The sequence below is a fragment of the Suncus etruscus genome, chromosome 7, assembly GCF_024139225.1.
Source record: "Suncus etruscus isolate mSunEtr1 chromosome 7, mSunEtr1.pri.cur, whole genome shotgun sequence".
Lineage (NCBI taxonomy): Eukaryota > Metazoa > Chordata > Mammalia > Eulipotyphla > Soricidae > Suncus > Suncus etruscus.
In genome coordinates, this window is record NC_064854.1 from 50318275 (window position 1) to 50339094 (window position 20820).

General features: G+C 41.9%; 1 protein-coding gene across 1 annotated transcript in view; it reads left to right on the forward strand.

Annotated features, from left to right (window-relative positions):
• Window positions 1–20820, forward strand: part of SDCCAG8 (SHH signaling and ciliogenesis regulator SDCCAG8) — a 103028-nt gene that overhangs the window by 80032 nt on the left and 2176 nt on the right. Inside the window, 3 exon segments of the mRNA XM_049777565.1 lie at window positions 4048–4068; window positions 4071–4155; window positions 18174–18305. Of these exon segments, the coding sequence (XP_049633522.1) occupies window positions 4048–4068; window positions 4071–4155; window positions 18174–18305 (238 nt within the window).

Here is a 20820-nt window from a genome sequence, read left to right on the forward strand (position 1 = left end):
CTGCTCAGAATAGTTCCTGGCAGGCTTGGGGGGACCATATGGGATGCCGGGATTCAACCCACCATTCTTCTGCATGCAAACACCCTACCTCCATGCTATCTCTCCAGCCCCATTCCAGCTTTTTTTTTGGGGGGGGGCCACACCTGTTTGATGCTCAGGGGTTACTCCTGGCTAAGGGCTCAGAAATTGCCTCTGGCTTGGGGGGACCATATGGGACACCGGGGGATCGAACCACTGTCCTTCCTTGGCTAGCACTTGCAAGGCAGACACCTTACCTCTAGTGCCACCTTACCGGCCCCAAAACTTTTTGTTTTGTTTTGTTTTTTTTGGGGCCACACCCGGCAGTGCTCAGGGGTTACTCCTGGCTATCTGCTCAGAAATAGCTCCTGGCAGGCACAGGGGACCATATGGGACGCCAGGATTCAAACCAACCACCTTAGGTCCTGGATCGGCTGCTTGCAAGGCAAACTCCGCTGTGCTATCTCTCCGGCCCCCACTCCAGCTTTTTTAAGGGTGTTGTTTGCTTAGATGATTTTTCTCCAGCCTTTGATTTTGAGTCAATGTTTTTTCTAAATGAAAAAAGATAATTAATTGATTAATTAAAAAGGATGGAAGAGGTTACATATACCTTTGGAAATAAACACACTAAGAAGTATGACTATTAAACATACAAGGAAAATATAGATATCCCCATTAAATCTTTTGAGATATTCTCGAGTGGGGGAGATCAAGGGCATATTTTTAGCCTATACCATGGTCTTATTGAGTTTGAGAAATGGTTTGCAGCAATAAGGGATCAGTAATGTTCTTGAGCTGAGGGTTCTTCTGAATCTGGTGGCATGCAACAGTCTACATTTGGGATTGTATGTGTGAGAAGAAGGGTCACATAGAATGAATCATCAGGAATGGTGGTTGCAGCTTGTTGCTGGGGCCAGAGATAATTGAGAGGGTGTCTTTTCGATTTAGGAGCTGGGTGGTGGCTTGTTGGGGCAGGAGGTCAGTCTTGGTAACTAATGAGTTAAGAACTGAGGGTGATGGAGCTGGAGCAGTGGTGCAACAGTAGGGCATTTGCCTTGCATACAACTGACATAGGACAGACCACAGATTGATCCCTTGGCATCCCATATGGTCCCCAAGCCAGGAGCTATTTCTGAATGCATAGCCTGAGTGTCACCAGTGTGCCCCCTGCCCAAAAAAAGAGAAAGAAAGAAAAGGAAAGAAAAGAACTGAGGGTAAAGAGGGTTAAATTGGGGGGAATAATAGATCAGGATTTGGGGAACAAGAGAATAGAAAGAGTTTTGAAGAGGGGGAGGTATAAAATATATAAGGGGCTATATACAATATAGGCATGGATTGTTTGTAGTATAGGTTGAGAAGACAAAGAAGTCAATTCTATACAAACTAATTCCCACATATAGACAGACATTAGAAATCTATTCATAAGCTGTTGTTGGAGGCCTGACCCTAACAGAATGGATCTGAGCACTTATAAAATAATTGAATTAGAAAAGATAAATAAATGGCTAAGATATATATTTGGAGAGAAAGAAAAAATAGGGAAAAATAGAGAAGCAATAAGTAAAAAAAAAATTTGGCTGGTGCCTCGGGATGGGGAGATTTTCCAATTTTTAGGTGCTTCATCGATGACAGGGGTGAACTTTGCTAAATGAAGCTTTAAGGGTTAGATTGTGGCTGGAGCATTTTAAGTTAAGCATAATTTTCACATCTAGAGTGAATCTAAGCAATATGGTAGTAAGCACTCTAATAGTGTCTACCCTATGTGGTCCCATCCACCTTGTCTTGTACATTGAGGTTCCTTTCCTAAAAAGAAACTGTCAGCATGGGCTTTATGATATAATAATAACAGCTGTTGAATTGAAAAAGAGAAGGAAAGAAGAAAGGAAAAAGAAAAAAGAAAGAAAGGGAAAGAAAACAAAAGGAAAAGGGATAACAGTAATTTAAGTGTGTGGTGCACAGTTGTCTGTTCCAATGGTCTCAATTGTTGTATGCTTTTAGGTCCTAATAGAAGAGATAATCAAAAGGAAATGGGTAAACTGTAGAACATTATCATAACATTGTCTTGATATGAGCACCAGATTGCAAAATTAGGGTGTCTGCCCTATATCTCCAAGAACCACTGTGGACAAAGAAACTGAAGAATTACTTTATACCTAATAAAATTAAAGAACTAGAACATATTGATAGTAAGCCCTACAGTGGGAGTCCCTGGTTTCTAGTCATATTCTGCACCTGGTTCTGTTGATAAATACATTAGAACATTATTATAGGCCTTTTTAGTGAGAGGTTGATTGAACAGCTGTTCACTCTAAACTAATGTTTCTGTTGTTGCTGGTTCCTTTATGGTATAAAAGATAGTCAAGGCTTTGTGTTTCCCCTCTTCTGCTTAATTTGATCACTTCTCCTCACTGTACCCTGGTACCTATGGTGTTTGGAGTTTCTTCCATTTAGACCGTTGTGTTTCTTCATTGAGTATTGTGTGTATATATAGTATATATTCTAGGAAACTCAAATAAGTGCTGTCATTCTGTATTTATCTAAACTACTGTTTCTGTCTTTGCTGGTTTCTTTATGGTATAAAATATAGTCAAGGCTTTGCGTTTCCCCTCTTCTGCTTAATTTGATCACTTCTCACTATACCCTGGTACCGATGGTGTTTGGAGTTTCTACCATTTAGACCATTGTGTTTCTTCATGGAGTATTGTGTGTATATATGGTATATATTCTAGGAACCTCAAATAAGTGCTGTCATTCTATATTTATCCTTCTTCTGGCTTACTTTATTTAACATATTTTCTAGTTCTATCCATGTTGCTGCAAATTGCATGAGTGTATTGTTTCTTACTGCTATGTAATATTCCATTGTGTATATGAACCATGATCCATTCATCGGTTGTTGGACATCTATGTTGATTCCAACTCTTGGAATCTTGTGCTGAGTGTTGCAATGAATAGTGGTGTGCTATTTACATATTTTTGAGTGAATGTCTTTCTATCCTAGGGATAGATACCCAGGAGTGAGATTGCTGGGCCATATGACTGCTCAATTCTGAGTTTCCCGAGCACCATCCATACTGTTTTCCATAGGCATTGAACCAGGCAGCATTCCCACCAGCAGTGGATGAGAGTCCCTTTCTTGCCACATCATCTCATCCCTGCCAACAGAGATTGGTCCCTTTTTTTTTTTTTTTTGGTTTTTAAACTTTGGGCCAGAGCCAGTGACGCTCAGGGGTTTCTCCTAGCTTTGTGCTCAGAAATCACTACAGGCTTGGGGGACCATATGTGACACCAGGGATCAAGTCCAAGTCCATCCTGGGTCAACCAGGTGCAAGCCAAATGCTCTACCACTGCACTATCGCTATAGCCACTGGTCCACACCCAGCAGCACTCAGGGGTTACTCCTGGATCTACGCTCAGAATTTGCTCCTGGCAGGCTCTGAGGACCATATGGTATGTCGGGATTTGAACCACCGTCCTGCAAGCAAGGCAAACGCCTTACCTCAATGCTATCTCTCTGGCCCAGATCCCATTATTTTTTTTTTGGGGGGGGGGTCACACTCAGCAGCGCTCAGGGGTTACTCCTGGCTCTATGCTCAGAAATCGTTCCTGGCAGGCTTGGGGTACCATATGGTATGCCAGGCTTTAAACCACAGTCCTCCTGCATGCAAGGCAAACGCCTTACCTCCATGCTATCTCTCCAGTCCAGGTCCCATTATTTTTGATGTGTGCCATCCTCACTGGTATAAGGTGGTACCTCATTGTTGTCTTGATTTGGATTTCCCTAATGATGAGCAATGGTGAACATATTTTTAAAAATAAAACTTAATTATGAAAAATTTTATAAACACAGTGACTAAATAAAGTAATTATTAAAAGTGCAAATCATGACTAAAATAAAATTAATTAAAATTAAAAAAATAAATAAAGTGATACTAGTGCTTTATAGGAATTAGTTCTTTGCAATTCTACATATAACCACAATGCTACAACCAATAAACATCTAATGTTTGGTGGGTTTTCTTGTTCTAGAAAATGAACAGTTTTCATTGATGTCTCCCAGAACACATTTTTGAAAAAGTTAAAGGAAGAATACCATATATTAGCCAACAAACTGGAACAAATCTATCAAAACAGCAGGTAGGTAATATGTAGTACTTTTAGATTTCTGTGAATGCTGTTACTATTCCTTAAAAAATAAGCATATAACATCTTTTTTGGTATCATAGGACATCTTTTATAATCTAATTTCAAAAATCACATAATATTTTACCTGTATATTTTCTTACTTGTCCAAACAAAATTTTTTTAAAAAATGTTTATTGTGACCAAAGTGCATTACAAATCTTTTCACAGAATTATTTATGATACATTGTAACAGTGAATGAGGGGCATTCCCACCACCAGTGTTGTCCTCCCTCCACCCCTGTTCCCAGCATGTATCCCATATTTTCCTCCTTTAATCCCCCAGAATACTAGTGTATCTGGTCTCCACTTTACAGCTTGTTGTAGATTGGGTATCTATTTTGGTTTTGTTTTGTTTTGTTTTGTTTTTGTTTTTGTTTTTTTTGGGCCATCCCGGCGTTGCTCAGGGATTACTCCTGGCTGTCTGCTCAGAAATAGCTCCTGGCAGGCACGGGGGACCATATGGGACACCGGGATTCGAACCAACCACCTTTGGTCCTGGATTGGCTGCTTGCAAGGCAAACGCCGCTGTGCTATCTCTCCGGGCCCGGGTATCTATTCTGTTGTCTATGGAGATAAAAAAGGATAAGAAAAGGGGAAGAAAAAAATTTGGTAGCAACTACCAAAAAAAAGAAAAGAAAAAGAAAAGAAAGAAAGAAAGAAAGAAAGAAAGAAAGAAAGAAAGAAAGAAAGAAAGAAAGAAAAAAGAAAGAAAGAAGAAAGAAAGAAAGAAAGAAAGAAGAAAGAAAGAAGAAAGAAGAAAGAAAGAGAGAAGAGAGAAGAGAGAGAGAGAGGGGGGAGGGGGAGGGAGGGAGGGAGGGAGAAAGAGAGAGAGAGAAAGAAAGAAGGAAGAAGGAAGGAAGGAAGGAGGGAGGGAGGGAGGGAGGGAGGGAGGGAGGGAGGGAGGGAGGCAGGAAGGAAGGAAGGAAGGAAGGAAGGAAGGAAGGAAGGAAGGAAGGAAGGAAGGAAGGAAGGAAGGAAGGAAGGAAGGAAGGAGAAAGAAAGAATGCACCTAGCAAAGAAAAAACCTCCAAATGATAACCACAAGAGTGAAAAAGAAAAAAGTGGAAGGAAAATAAAGTCAAGAACTAACAAAACAAGAAAAAGAAGGGGTGCTGGAGTGGCAGGGTTTGGCGTGTTCCCTCCACTTTTTTTTTTTTTTTTTGCATAGGCACAGTAAGCATTGGGGAAGAAAGGGAATTCCTGAGGCCTAAGAGATTCAGGGTTTCTTCATCTTTGAAGCATACCATCATGGGATCAACCACTGGCTCCATATATTCTCATTACCCCATCCCACGGGCTTTTTTGTGGTGCCAGGAAACTTTCCTCTCAGTTGTGGATGAGAAAATCAGGCCACTATAGCTAGCGATCTTGGTATTTGTGCAGGTCATAGGACAGGGTCTAGGATAGAGTCTTTACGGTTCTAGAGGTTCTGTTCTATCACTGTTGTTGTGTTCAGTCTTCTGTAACAAGTGCTCCCTGTTTTCGTTCAGTCCCTAAGCCGAAGCCTAGGATATTATGGATCCAAAGGTTCTACTCAGTCTCTGTTGTCAAATTTGGGCCTCTGTAATAAGAAATCTTGTTTTTTTTGTTTGTTTTTTAAGAGTCCTGGGCTACAACCTAGGGTAGGGTTTTCCTTATTGGTCCCAAGGTAAGTTCTGCCCAGTCCCGGTTGTCAAAGTCAGTTTTCGGTAGTTGGTGCTCTTATTTTTCACAGTTCAAAGGACGATATATCTTCTGATTTCTGTTTAGTGTTAGGTGATATGATAGGACAACCTGGTCTTAGGTCAAGTTGTCATTTCCTCGTTGTCATATCAAAACTGGCATAAGTTGGTGCCAGAGTGGTATTATAAATCTCCCAATGAAGCTTAGTTCCTGGTGTTGTTGCCCAGAGCTGTATCAGTTCTACATCTGGGATCTGGGGTTTGGGATTGAACTAACACTGTCCAATCTCCTGGAGACTGAGTTGTATCCACATGACAAATATCCAGGATTGGAGGCACCCTTGTGTGATTTCTTATCCCTAGTAGATAAGATCTTGTTCCTATGTCTATGGTTTCCCCTTCTTTACTGTGCCCATACAAAAACTTATTGTATTGCTGGTGGTATTCTGGGTAAGGATGACAGGCTACACACACAGCCTCTGTGATCTGGTTTTGATCTGAGCTTTTACCCACGCAAGGCTTTTTGTGCCAAGCAGCACCAAAAAGGGTAAGGATAGAGAAAATATGTATATATTAAAATAGAACAAATAAATATAACTGAGTTTTTATAAAAAGAAAGAAAAAAAAGATATTTGAAGACAACGAGTAATGGAGGAGGCTACCTGTATATTTAGGAATACACATCTTAAGATGCATTATATGCATATAAAGGTATTAAGTTTCCATAGGCAATATAGACCTCCCAATTAGGTCTTTTGAGATATTCTTGTGGGAAGTAAAAGCCAAGGTACTTTTTCGTATCACAGACCTTGGACTTGAGTTTGAGACATGTTTTGTGGCATTATGGAACCCTATAGTGTCCTTGAGCTGGGGGTTTTGCTGAAGCTGATTCCGGTATCATGCAACAGTCCACGATTTGATGCCGGTGAGAGGGGCCACCAACCATGAGTCAGCAGGCGTGTTGGTTGTAGTTCTTAGCCGAGACATGAGATCGGGAACCAAGAGGGTGTCTTTCACTGAGGAGCTGGACGGTGGTCTATTGGGGTAGGAGGTCAGTCTTGGTGCCTACCGAATTAGGAACTGAAGGTAAAGAGGGTTAAAAGGGGAAGATAATGGATCAGGGTTGGGAGATAAGGGAGTAGAAGAGACACAGGGGTGTGGGGGGGAGCAATACATGATAGGGGCTATATACAATATATAGATGAATTGTTTATGGTTTAGGCTTGGAGTCAGTATGGAAAGTCACATACACATAAAGACTGACTTTAAAGATCTATCTGATGTTATCCTAAAAATTTGGGCATTCCGTTTCCTCTCCTAGGAACATTCTAGAATTAAGAACATTTTTAGGGGCCGGGCGGTGGCGCTAAAGGTAAGGTGCCTGCCTTACCTGCGCTAGCCTAGGACGGACCGCGGTTCGATCCCCCGGCATCCCATATGGTCCCCCAAGCCAGGAGCGACTTCTGAGCGCATAGCCAGGAGTAACCCCCTGAGCGTCACTGGGTGTGGCCCAAAAACCAAAAAAAAAAAAGAACATTTTTAGATAATGCTTAAAAAGTATATTTGTCACATGGGCGCAAATGTGCCCGTGCAGTTTTGAAGATGAGTATTAGTAAGAAAAGACTGCAGGGGGTCCAGTATGCATAGGGGAGGATTTTCTCTCCTCCTCCCTCCCCCCAGGGCCCGAGTTACCAGGTCTGGCCCTAAAGGTCAGTCTGGTGTGGGGGGATCTGACTAAGTGGTCAGTCCAGGGGGTCTTGGCCAGCTGTCTGCCCAGAGACCCTAACATACCAGTAGAAGAGGAACAGAAGTCCTGGCATGTGGGGTCTCCAGAGTCCAATTGCAGCCTCCCTCTCCAGTCCAAACAAAATTTTTAGTGATTATTCTCACATACTATCATTCTAATTGTAAATGTTTAGAATCATATATTAATCCAAAAGCAAATAGATAACACAGGTAGCCTTTATATTAAATGAAAACAAAAAACTTGTATACATATATATATATATATATATATATATATATATATATATATAAATGAAAGTTTATGGTACTTTGAGATAAGTGAACAAAACTGTCCTTTTCTTCCCCTTATGTTTTTGTTTACTACAATAACATTTTAGAAATCTTTATAAATTTTTCATGAATGTTTAATACCATTATCTTACTAAATGATAATAATAATCTACTTTGTAAGAAGCCTTAGTTTTCATATTATCTTTGACAGTAACTATATTGCCATAAAGATTTATTTGGATTTCTTGAATTTTTGTGTCCTCTTGTAAAACAATGATATTGGACAAAATCACTCTGAACTGAACTATAAAAGGAAAGATCTACATAACTCTATATATATTAAACATATTAAATGTAATGGAAGACAAGCATATTCTCTTGAATTTTTTTTAAGACTTGCTTAGATTTGCATAGAATAAATAATATAACTCAGCAAACAAATACTGACATTTTCTTGCTTTAAAATATTTTATATGAGAAGTAAAACATATGTAATCACTCCAAACCTCCCATTAGGTTCCCAATCAATAAGTTGATTTAGCTGATGGAATCATAATACCTGAATCTTTGGAAAGTTAAAAGATACATAAATTTATTTCTTTCAGTTCACATGGAGGCAGAGTCTCAAAGATTCTCTGAGAATCTTTGACAGGTTTGTCTTCTTAGAAAATACTAATTAAATATCTTGTTTTGACTGTGTAGAGAGGAAAACTCAAGATACAAAATGCCAGGAACTTTAGGAACTTTGATAAGGAAACACGAAAGGTTTCTTTTTTCCAGAAAAAATATAAAATATTGTTGTGTAAGTAATTTTTCCTAACAAAAAATTGGATTTGCATCACTTAGCTTCAAAGTAAATTATTGGTAAGAAACAAACCAGAATATGTAATTTTGTAAGGCTACCCTGAATTAAGATTTAGCATAAATTTCTTCATCTTAAGATGTCAGTCATTTTATACACACTAGCTAATCTCTCAGTCATCCCTCAACCATCTCCTGAAACCCGCCCCTCTCTGGAATGAGGCTTTCTGCAAGTAGACAGGGTGAGTTTGCCTCACAGTTACCTTCCAACTACGTCCTGAACAAAATGCTAATCCATAAAATGTAGAAGGAAACTGATGACCTGACAGTTCCCAAGAATATGTGAACAATATAGCCTCCAGATGTATCTAACCAATCACTGTAAAGGGCATAGGGAAATTATGAATTGCGGTTTAGAGCATAAAAGTTAGCCCCTTAAACAAGGTTAGGTTACTCTGCTTCTAAAAGGTGATGGCCCTGACTGGTCAGCTTCGGGACTTAATACTTGCTTGACTTGTGCTTAATAAAATTCTTTAATGAAAAACTCATTGCTTTGTGTAGTCTTTTGAATACCAGATCCTAACAATTTAAGAAAATAAATAATGATCTGGGTTTTATTGTATTGTTTTAAGATCATTTTGTGATTCTTAATTGTCTACCCTCTTAAGAGTAGTATATTTCGAGGGAGGGACTTCAGAGCATAAAAGCCGGCTATCCTTTGCAAAAGCTGGCTCCCTGTGTGTGACACCAGGCGGGGAAAATCCGCGAAAGTACACCGGCCCAGTGGGGCTCAGCTGTGAAAGACTGTGAGTGTGACCTGTCTATGTCTGTCTACTGTCCTCTTGCGTGAAACTCTTGCGAGTGGGGCAAAAAGAGCCTCCAGAAACCTCGCTCGCCCAGACGCCATTTTCAGGGAGGGACTTCAGAGCATAAAAACCGGCTATCCTTTGCAAAAGCTGGCTCCCTGTGTGTGACACCAGGCGGGGAAAATCCGCGAAAGTACACCGCCCAGTGGGGCTCAGCTGTGAAAGACTGTGAGTGTGACCTGTCTATGTCTGTCTACTGTCCTCTTGCGTGAAACTCTTGCGAGTGGGGCAAAAAGAGCCTCCAGAAACCTCGCTCGCCCAGACGCCATTTCAGGGAGGGACTTCAGAGCATAAAAGCCGGCTATCCTTTGCAAAAGCTGGCTCCCTGTGTGTGACACCAGGCGGGGAAAATCCGCGAAAGTACACCGGCCCAGTGGGGCTCAGCTGTGAAAGACTGTGAGTGTGACCTGTCTATGTCTGTCTACTGTCCTCTTGCGTGAAACTCTTGCGAGTGGGGCAAAAAGAGCCTCCAGAAACCTCGCTCGCCCAGACGCCATTTTCAGGGAGGGACTTCAGAGCATAAAAACCGGCTATCCTTTGCAAAAGCTGGCTCCCTGTGTGTGACACCAGGCGGGGAAAATCCGCGAAAGTACACCGGCCCAGTGGGGCTCAGCTGTGAAAGACTGTGAGTGTGACCTGTCTATGTCTGTCTACTGTCCTCTTGCGTGAAACTCTTGCGAGTGGGGCAAAAAGAGCCTCCAGAAACCTCGCTCGCCCAGACGCCATTTTCAGGGAGGGACTTCAGAGCATAAAAGCCGGCTATCCTTTGCAAAAGCTGGCTCCCTGTGTGTGACACCAGGCGGGGAAAATCCGCGAAAGTACACCGGCCCAGTGGGCTCAGCTGTGAAAGACTGTGAGTGTGACCTGTCTATGTCTGTCTACTGTCCTCTTGCGTGAAACTCTTGCGAGTGGGGCAAAAAGAGCCTCCAGAAACCTCGCTCGCCCAGACGCCATTTTCAGGGAGGGACTTCAGAGGCATAAAAAACCGGCTATCCTTTGCAAAAGCTGGCTCCCTGTGTGTGACACCAGGCGGGGAAAATCCGCGAAAGTACACCGGCCCAGTGGGGCTCAGCTGTGAAAGACTGTGAGTGTGACCTGTCTATGTCTGTCTACTGTCCTCTTGCGTGAAACTCTTGCGAGTGGGGCAAAAAGAGCCTCCAGAAACCTCGCTCGCCCAGACGCCATTTTCAGGGAGGGACTTCAGAGCATAAAAACCGGCTATCCTTTGCAAAAGCTGGCTCCCTGTGTGTGACACCAGGCGGGGAAAATCCGCGAAAGTACACCGGCCCAGTGGGGCTCAGCTGTGAAAGGACTGTGAGTGTGACCTGTCTATGTCTGTCTACTGTCCTCTTGCGTGAAACTCTTGCGAGTGGGGCAAAAAGAGCCTCCAGAAACCTCGCTCGCCCAGACGCCATTTTCAGGGAGGGACTTCAGAGCATAAAAACCGGCTATCCTTTGCAAAAGCTGGCTCCCTGTGTGTGACACCAGGCGGGGAAAATCCGCGAAAGTACACCGGCCCAGTGGGGCTCAGCTGTGAAAGACTGTGAGTGTGACCTGTCTATGTCTGTCTACTGTCCTCTTGCGTGAAACTCTTGCGAGTGGGGCAAAAAGAGCCTCCAGAAACCTCGCTCGCCCAGACGCCATTTTCAGGGAGGGACTTCAGAGCATAAAAACCGGCTATCCTTTGCAAAAGCTGGCTCCCTGTGTGTGACACCAGGCGGGGAAAATCCGCGAAAGTACACCGGCCCAGTGGGGCTCAGCTGTGAAAGACTGTGAGTGTGACCTGTCTATGTCTGTCTACTGTCCTCTTGCGTGAAACTCTTGCGAGTGGGGCAAAAAGAGCCTCCAGAAACCTCGCTCGCCCAGACGCCATTTTCAGGGAGGGACTCAGAGCATAAAAGCCGGCTATCCTTTGCAAAAGCTGGCTCCCTGTGTGTGACACCAGGCGGGGAAAATCCGCGAAAGTACACCGGCCCAGTGGGGCTCAGCTGTGAAAGACTGTGAGTGTGACCTGTCTATGTCTGTCTACTGTCCTCTTGCGTGAAACTCTTGCGAGTGGGGCAAAAAGAGCCTCCAGAAACCTCGCTCGCCCAGACGCCATTTTCAGGGAGGGACTTCAGAGCATAAAAACCGGCTATCCTTTGCAAAAGCTGGCTCCCTGTGTGTGACACCAGGCGGGGAAAATCCGCGAAAGTACACCGGCCCAGTGGGGCTCAGCTGTGAAAGACTGTGAGTGTGACCTGTCTATGTCTGTCTACTGTCCTCTTGCGTGAAACTCTTGCGAGTGGGGCAAAAAGAGCCTCCAGAAACCTCGCTCGCCCAGACGCCATTTTCAGGGAGGGACTTCAGAGCATAAAAAACCGGCTATCCTTTGCAAAAGCTGGCTCCCTGTGTGTGACACCAGGCGGGGAAAATCCGCGAAAGTACACCGGCCCAGTGGGGCTCAGCTGTGAAAGACTGTGAGTGTGACCTGTCTATGTCTGTCTACTGTCCTCTTGCGTGAAACTCTTGCGAGTGGGGCAAAAAGAGCCTCCAGAAACCTCGCTCGCCCAGACGCCATTTTCAGGGAGGGACTTCAGAGCATAAAAACCGGCTATCCTTTGCAAAAGCTGGCTCCCTGTGTGTGACACCAGGCGGGGAAAATCCGCGAAAGTACACCGGCCCAGTGGGGCTCAGCTGTGAAAGACTGTGAGTGTGACCTGTCTATGTCTGTCTACTGTCCTCTTGCGTGAAACTCTTGCGAGTGGGGCAAAAAGAGGCTCAGAGGAGCACGGCCGCTCCGCTTCGCTACGCGGCCGTGCACTCTTTCTAAGGAAAGAACTCCATTGCAACAAGAAGGAAAAATCACACTAAGAACGGCGCTATATCACAGAAGCAAACATTTCTCTCTGGACTGTCTTCTCTGTTACATGCTCGGGCCTAAGATTTGACCCAGTGTGAGGCTTCATCCACGGAGGACTCCCCTCCCTTAGAGGCAAGTCAGCCCATCCAGAAAGGGAGGAGCCAGAGGAGTGTGCTGCCTACATCATATAGACAATGAATACCACTACAACACGTAGAAAAACCCACAATACAAATGTGACAATGGGGAAACAGCGCAGGCCAGCATCAGACATAGAGAATGAAGATGACAATTCTGAGGACCAGATAATGACTGAACAACTAATCAACCTCTCAGATAAGGACTTTAGACTAGCAATATGGAAGGTGCTCAACAGACTCCAAGAAACCATGGATCGAGTTGAACAGAACACTAATAAGAACCAAGAAAATATGAAGGCAGAAATGACAAAACTCCAAACTGAAATAACATGTCAACTAACAGGCCTGAAAAAGTCAGTAAACGAAGTGAATGACAAAATGATAAGCTCTGGGACAGGGTATCAGAAGCTGAGAATAGACTTGGTGCTGTGGAAGATGAGATACATAACAATTCCATACAGCAGGAGAGATTGGACAAAAAACTTAAAGCAAATGAGCAGACAATGGAAAAATTAGTCAAAGAATGGGAACAGACGAAAATAGAAGTCTATGATAAGATCAACAGAAACAACTTAAGAATCATTGGAGTCCCAGAGACCCAGGAAGAAAATTTCCAGGAAGAATCAATGGTCAAGAACATCATTAAAGAGAAACTCCCAGAGCTAAAGAATATATGTGATCAAATCCTGCATGCCCGAAGAGTACCAACCAAAAGAGACCCCAGAAAAACCACCCCAAGACACATCCTAGTCACAATGACAAATCCCACAGATAGAGACAGAATTCTGAAAACAGCAAGATCAAAAGGGGAAATCATGTTCAAGCAAGCTTCCCTGAGATTTACAGCAGACCTGTCACCAGAAACGCTCAATGCCAGAAAGCAGTGGTGGGATATTGTGACAAGACTGAATGAAATGAATGCTTCACCCAGAATACTATACCCAGCAAAACTCACTTTCCGGTTTGATGGAAGAATACATGGTTTCACAGACAAAAAACAGCTCAGAAACTTCACAGACACAAAACCAGTCTTAAGAGAAAAACTGAAAGACCTAATCTAAGACAAGACTACCCAAAAGACACACCAAATTTTGAAATAAAGATGGCGTTAAATCCCAGGACAATTCTTTCTCTCAACGTCAATGGACTAAATGCACCAGTTAAGAGACACAGAGTGGCTAAATGGATCAAAAACTCAATCCAACCTTCTGCTGCCTACAAGAAACGCACCTGAATAGTCAGAACAAACATAGACTCAAAATAAAAGGCTGGAGAAAAGTTATCCAAGCAAACAACACCCATAAAAAAGCTGGAGTGGCCATACTAATATCAGATAATGCAAACTTTATACTCAGGAAGGTTGTAAGGGACAAAGACGGACATTTTATATTAATCAAGGGGTACGTAGAGCAGGAAGAATTCACTCTCCTAAACATATATGCACCGAATGAGGGGCCAGCAAAATATTTAATACAACTGCTGACAAATCTGAAAAATAATATCAACAACAACACAATAATTGTGGGGGACCTAAACACGGCTTTGTCAACACTGGACAGGTCAACCAGACTGAAACCCAACAAGAATATACTAGACCTGAGGAGAGAAATGGAAGAAAGAGGCCTAGTGGATATATATAGGACACTCCATCCCCAGAAACCTGGATACACATTCTTCTCCAATGTACATGGGACATTCTCCAGGATAGACTACATGCTGGCACATAAAACATACCTCCATAATATCAAGAGGATAGAAATTTTGCAGACTACCTTCGCTGACCACAAGGCTCTAAAATTATTTGTGAACTCCAAAGGGACTCAGAAGAAACACTTTAACACCTGGAAGTTAAACAGCCTCATGCTCAATAACCAGTGGGTCCGAGATGAAATCAAGGAGGAAATAAAAAGGTTCCTGGAAACAAATGACAATAAAGACACAAACTCTCAGAACTTATGGGACACAGCAAAAGCAGTACTGAGAGGAAAATTTATAGCTTTGCAAGCACACATCAGGAAGGAAGAAGGAGCTTACCTGAGTAGCTTAATGACACAGCTAATAGAACTAGAAATGCTCAACAAAAGGACCCAAGAACAGGAAGACAGAAGGAAATAACAAAGCTGAGAGCAGAAATCAACGAAGTGGAAACTCAAAAAACAATCCGAAAGATCAACGAAAGCAGAAGTTGGTTCTTTGAAAAAATAAACAAGATTGATAGACCACTGGCAAACCTAACAAAGAAAGAGAGAGAGAGAAACTTGATAACTCGTATCAGGAATGAAAAAGGAGAGATCACTACTGATATGACAGAGATTCAAAGGGTAATCAGAAACTACTTTGAAAAACTCTACGCCACTAAAAATGAGAACCTGGAAGAAATGGATAAATTCTTGGACTCTTATAATCTTCCACGGTTGAAGGAAGAGGATGTAGCATATCTAAACACCCCCATCACCATTGATGAAATTAAAACAGTAATCAAATGTCTGCCCGAAAAACAAAAGCCCAGGTCCAGATGGATTCACTAATGAATTCTATCAAACTTTCCAAGAGGAACTACTGCCAATCTTGGCAAGACTCTTTCATGAAATTGAACAAACAGAAACACTTCCAAATAGCTTTTATGAAGCCAACATCACCTTGATACCTAAACCAGACAGAGACGCTACCAAAAAAGAAAATTACAGACCAATATCACTGATGAATGCAGATGCAAAGATCCTCAACAAAATCCTGGCAAATAGGATTCAATGCCTCATTAAGAAGATCATCCACTACGATCAAGTAGGTTTCATCCCAGGAATGCAAGGCTGGTTTAACATCCGTAAATCTATCAACATAATACACAACATCAATAACAAGAAAAATAAAAACCACATGATCATATCAATAGATGCAGAGAAAGCATTTGATAAGGTCCAACACCCATTCTTGATCAAAACTCTCAGCAAGATGGGAATGGAGGGAACCTTTCTCAATATAGTGAAGGCCATCTACCACAAGCCAGTGGCAAATATTATCCTCAATGGAGAAAAACTGAAAGCCTTCCCTCTAAATTCTGGCACAAGACAAGGCTGTCCTCTCTCACCACTCCTATTCAACATAGCACTGGAAGTACTTGCTATAGCGATTAGGCAAGAAAAGGATATCAAGGGAATCCAGATAGGAAAGGAAGAAGTCAAGCTCTCACTGTTTGCAGATGACATGATACTCTACTTAGAAAACCCTAAAGACTCTATCAAAAAGCTTCTAGAAACAATAGACTCATATAGCAAGGTGGCAGGCTACAAAATTAACACACAAAAATCAATGGCCTTTCTATACACCAACAGTAATAAAGAAGAAATGGACATTAAGAAAACAACCCCATTCACAATAGTACCTCACAAACTCAAATATCTTGGAATCAACTTGACTAAATATGTGAAGGACCTATACAAAGAAAACTATAAAACTCTGCTCCAAGAAATAAGAGAGGACACACGGAAATGGAAACACATACCCTGCTCATGGATTGGCAGGATTAACATCATCAAAATGTCAATACTCCCCAAGGCATTATACAGATTTAATGCCATCCCTCTAAAGATACCCATGACATTCTTCAAAGAAGTGGATCAGACACTTTTGAAATTCATTTGGAACAATAAACACCCTCGAATAGCTAAAGCAATCATTGGGAAAAAGAATATGGGAGGAATTACTTTTCCCAACTTTAAACTGTACTACAAAGCAACAGTTATCAAAACAGCATGGTATTGGAATAAGGATAGGTCCTCAGATCAGTGGAATAGGCTTGAATACTCAGAAAATGTTCCCCAGAGATACAACCATCTAATTTTTGATAAAGGAGCAGGAAATCCTAAATGGAGCAGGGAAAGCCTCTTCAACAAGTGGTGTTGGCACAATTGGATAGCCACTTGCAAAAAATTAAACTTAGACCCCCAGCTAACATCATGTACAAAGGTAAAATCCAAATGGATTAAAGACCTCGATATCAGCCCCAAAACCATAAGATATATAGAACAGCACATAGGCAAAACACTACAGGACATTACAGGCATCTTCAAGGAGGAAACTGCACTCTCCAAGCAAGTGAAAGCAGAGATTAACAGATGGGAATATATTAAGCTGAGAAGCTTCTGCACCCCAAAGGAAATAGTGCCCAGGATACAAGAGCCACCCACTGAGTGGGAGAAACTATTCACCCAATACCCATCAGATAAGGGGCTAATCTCCAAAATATACAAGGCACTGACAGAACTTTACAAGAAAAAAACATCTAACCCCATCAAAAAATGGGAGAAGAAATGAACAGACACTTTGACAAAGAAGAAATACGCATGGCCAAAAGACACATGAAAAAATGTTCCACATCACTAATCATCAGGGAGATGCAAATCAAAACAACGATGAGATACCACCTCACACCCCAGAGAATGGCACACATCACAAAGAATGAGAATAAACAGTGTTGGCGGGGATGTGGAGAGAAAGGAACTCTTATCCACTGCTGGTGGGAATGCTGTCTAGTTCAACCTTTATGGAAAGGGATATGGAGATTCCTCCAAAAACTGGAAATCGAGCTCCCATACGATCCAGCTATACCACTCCTAGGAATATACCCTAGGAACACAAAAATACAATACAAAAACCCCTTCCTTACACCTATATTCATTGCAGCTCTATTTACCATAGCAAGACTCTGGAAACAACCAAGATGCCCTTCAACAGATGAATGGCTAAAGAAACTGTGGTACATATACACAATGGAATATTATGCAGCTGTCAGGAGAGATGAAGTCATGAAATTTTCCTATACATGGATGTACATGGAATCTATTATGCTGAGTGAAATAAGTCAGAGAGAGAGAGAAAAACGCAGAATGGTCTCACTCATCTATGGGTTTTAAGAAAAATGAAAGACACCCTTGTAATAATAATTTTCAGACACAAAAGAGAAAAGAGCTGGAAGTTCCAGCTCACCTCAGGAAGCTCACCACAAAGAGTGATGAGTTTAGTTAGAGAAATAACTACATTTTGAACTGTCCTAATATTGAGAATGTATGAGGGAAATGTAGAGCCTGTTTAGGGTACAGGCGGGGGTTGGGTGGGGAGGAGGGTGATTTGGGACTTGGGTGATGGGAATGTTGCACTGGTGATGGGTGGTGTTCCTTTTATGACTGAAACCCAAACACAATCATGTATGTAATCAAGGTGTTTAAATAAAAAAAAAAAATTAAAAAAAAAAAAAAAAAGAGTAGTATATTTCATAAGTATATATTCATAAGTAGAATATTTCATAAGTTATAAGCTCAACTTCTAAATAAAAACATGTTCTGGAAATTAAAGATAAATATTAAATAATCTCACTCTTGTGTAGAATATAAAGAAACAAAGAAAGGAATTAGACCATTCCCAATGTAAACAAACCCATAGGACATGATCAATAGAACTCTTAGAGTGAGGAAACATGGGACAGTGATGTAGGAATCTTAAAACACTGGTAGAGGGACTAGTGTAATAGTAATGTGACTATAAAACAATGACTTTGATATTACTGTAAACTATAATGCTTCGATAAAAATATAAACATTTTAAATGTTCTGGTAACGATTCATTTCTTTGTTTTTCTCCCCTCTAGCTTAAAAATTTCTGAGCTCAATCAAGAAAAATTGTACTTAAATAACAAACTGGAAAAGTTGCAGAAAAGGAATAATGAACTGGAGAAACAATGTGTTCAACATGGGAGAGTCCATGAGATAATGAAGCAAAGGTACTAATAATTTTAATATTAGGTTAACTGATATGCTGTATATTGAGTGTATGTGACTCAAAATGAGAATGAGTTGTTAACAGAGGGAGAGATTAATCAAAAGGTGCGTGCCTGTGATACAGTAAGCTCTGGTTTGTTCATTTCTTTGTTTCTCTTTTGGGGAAGGGGAAGCATACCTGAAAGTACTCAGGAATCTCTCACAAGAGCTTGGGGAACCTTTGGAGATGCTGGGTACCAAACTTAGTTAGCAAGGCAAATAGCAACCCTTAGGAAAAAGAAGATGGGATGCATGAATTTCCCCAACTTTAAGTTGTATTACAAAGCAACAGTCATTAAACAGCCAGGTATTAGAATAAAAATAGACCCTCAGATCAGTGGAATAGACTTGAGTATTCAGAGAATGTTCTGCAGACATACAATCAATTAATCTTTGACAAAGGGGCAAGAAATGCAAAATGGAAAAAGGAAAGCCTCTTCAACAAGTGGTATAAGGACAACTGGTCAGCCACATGCAAAAAAGCAAACTCAGACCTTCATCTAACACCATGCATAAAGGTCAAATCCAAATGGATTACAGACTTTGATATTAGACCCAGAACCATAAGGTATATAGAAGAAAACATAGTTAAAACACTCCATGACATTGAGATTAAAGGCATCTTCAAGGAGGAAAAACTACTGTCCAAACAAGTGGAAGCAGAGATAAACAAATGAGACTACATTACAGTGAGTCCTCTGTATCTAGAGATCTCAGTATCTGCACAGTTACAGGGGTGGGACTTATGATGAAGTCAGTCTTTGTGGTTGTAGAAGTTCTGTTCCCTCAGTGTCATTTTAGTCCATCTTCTGTGGTTGGTGGTCTTGGTCTTGGCACTAAACCTGGGATGGCACCTAGGATAACGCCTTTCCTTGTGTTTCTAGAAGCCTCATTCCGTTACAGTTGTCTCTGCCAGACCTTTGGAGCTGGGGATCATGGTTGTTGTGCAGGTCGTAGCTCAAACCCTAGACTAGGGCTTTTTCATTGGTCCCAAGATATATACAGTCTGGTCATGGTTCTAGCAGCCAGTCCTCTGTAAATCGCGTTCTTGGTTTTTGGACCTACCAGCGGGTGACAAGTCTTCTGATTTTGTCTTATCGGTGGCTGGTAGGGCAGGATAACCTGCTCTTAAGTCAAGTTGTTCCCCTTTTCCTCGTTGTCAGGATATCGTATTAGAGCTGGCACTCATTGGTGTTCCAGCAGTAATAAGGTTGTCCCCTGAGATCTCTAGATACAGAGGACTCACTGTATCACCCAGGACGGAGCAGAAGCCTCCCAAACACCACAAATGCACCACCGGGAGAATAAAGGATCATGAACAGAGTCTATAGTTGATCCCATGACAATATACTCCAAGGGCGGAGAAACCCCATATCTCTTAGGCCATGTGAATCCCTTTTCGAATGACCCCAATATTTACTGTGCCTGGGCAGGAGGGAAAAAAAAAAACAACATTGTTTATTTTTCATATATTACTTTTTATCTTCATGTACTACTATTATTATTTTTATTTACCTATCTATTTTTGGCTGATTTCTTTGTTTTAGTGTGGTTATTGAAGTTGTTGCCCCCACTTATCTTTTTTTCTCCTCTTTTTTTTTTCTTTTTTCTTCAGATTTTTGGGTAGCACCCGGCGGTGCTCAGGGATTATGCCTGGCTCCGGGCTCAGAGATTGCGCCTGGCGGGCGCGAGGGACCGTGTGGGGCGCCGAGATTCGAGCCGATGACCTCCTGCATGAAAGGCAGATGCCTTGCCTCCATGTTATCTCTCTGGCCCCTTCTTTTCCCTCTTCATGTGCTCTGCCATGGTGCCTATCTCAAGACCACGACGTTTTTTGTTTTTTTTTTTGGTTGTTTGTTTGTTTGGTTCTGTTTATGTGGTGCTTAGCATTATTGTTGGAATCCTTAATAGATATTTGACACTTATTTTCGTAGTGGTGGAGTGTTTCACCTTCTTTTTCTCCTTCATCTCTCAAACCGATGACGAGAGCCTCTAGAAGAATTCTGCTTATTTCCGGCGTATTAGACTTTTACCCCAGTTTATTACTTTTCTCCTCTTCAAACAAAACCACATAACTTGAACTACCTACTCCTGCCTCCCAATTAGAGGGGGAAATAAAGGAGGCATCAGGACCAAACAGGTGTAAGACTACGAAGTAATAGGATAGGTACATAGGGACCACATATTCTAGCAGCCCTGGAGGTGAGGGAAGAGGATATGGGAGGTAGGACAAAAACGGAGGAGTAGGGAAGACAAATCGGTGATGGGAATCCCCCCGATTTTATGTAAATATGTACCTAAAATATTATTGTCAACAATATGTAAGCCACTATGATCAAAATAAAAATTATGTTTAAAAAAATGAGACTGGGGCCAGGCGGTGGCGCTAAAGGTAAGGTGCCTGCCTTGCCTGCGCTAGCCTTGGATGGACCGCGGTTCGATCCCCCGTTGTCCCATGTGGTCCCCCAAGCCAGGAGC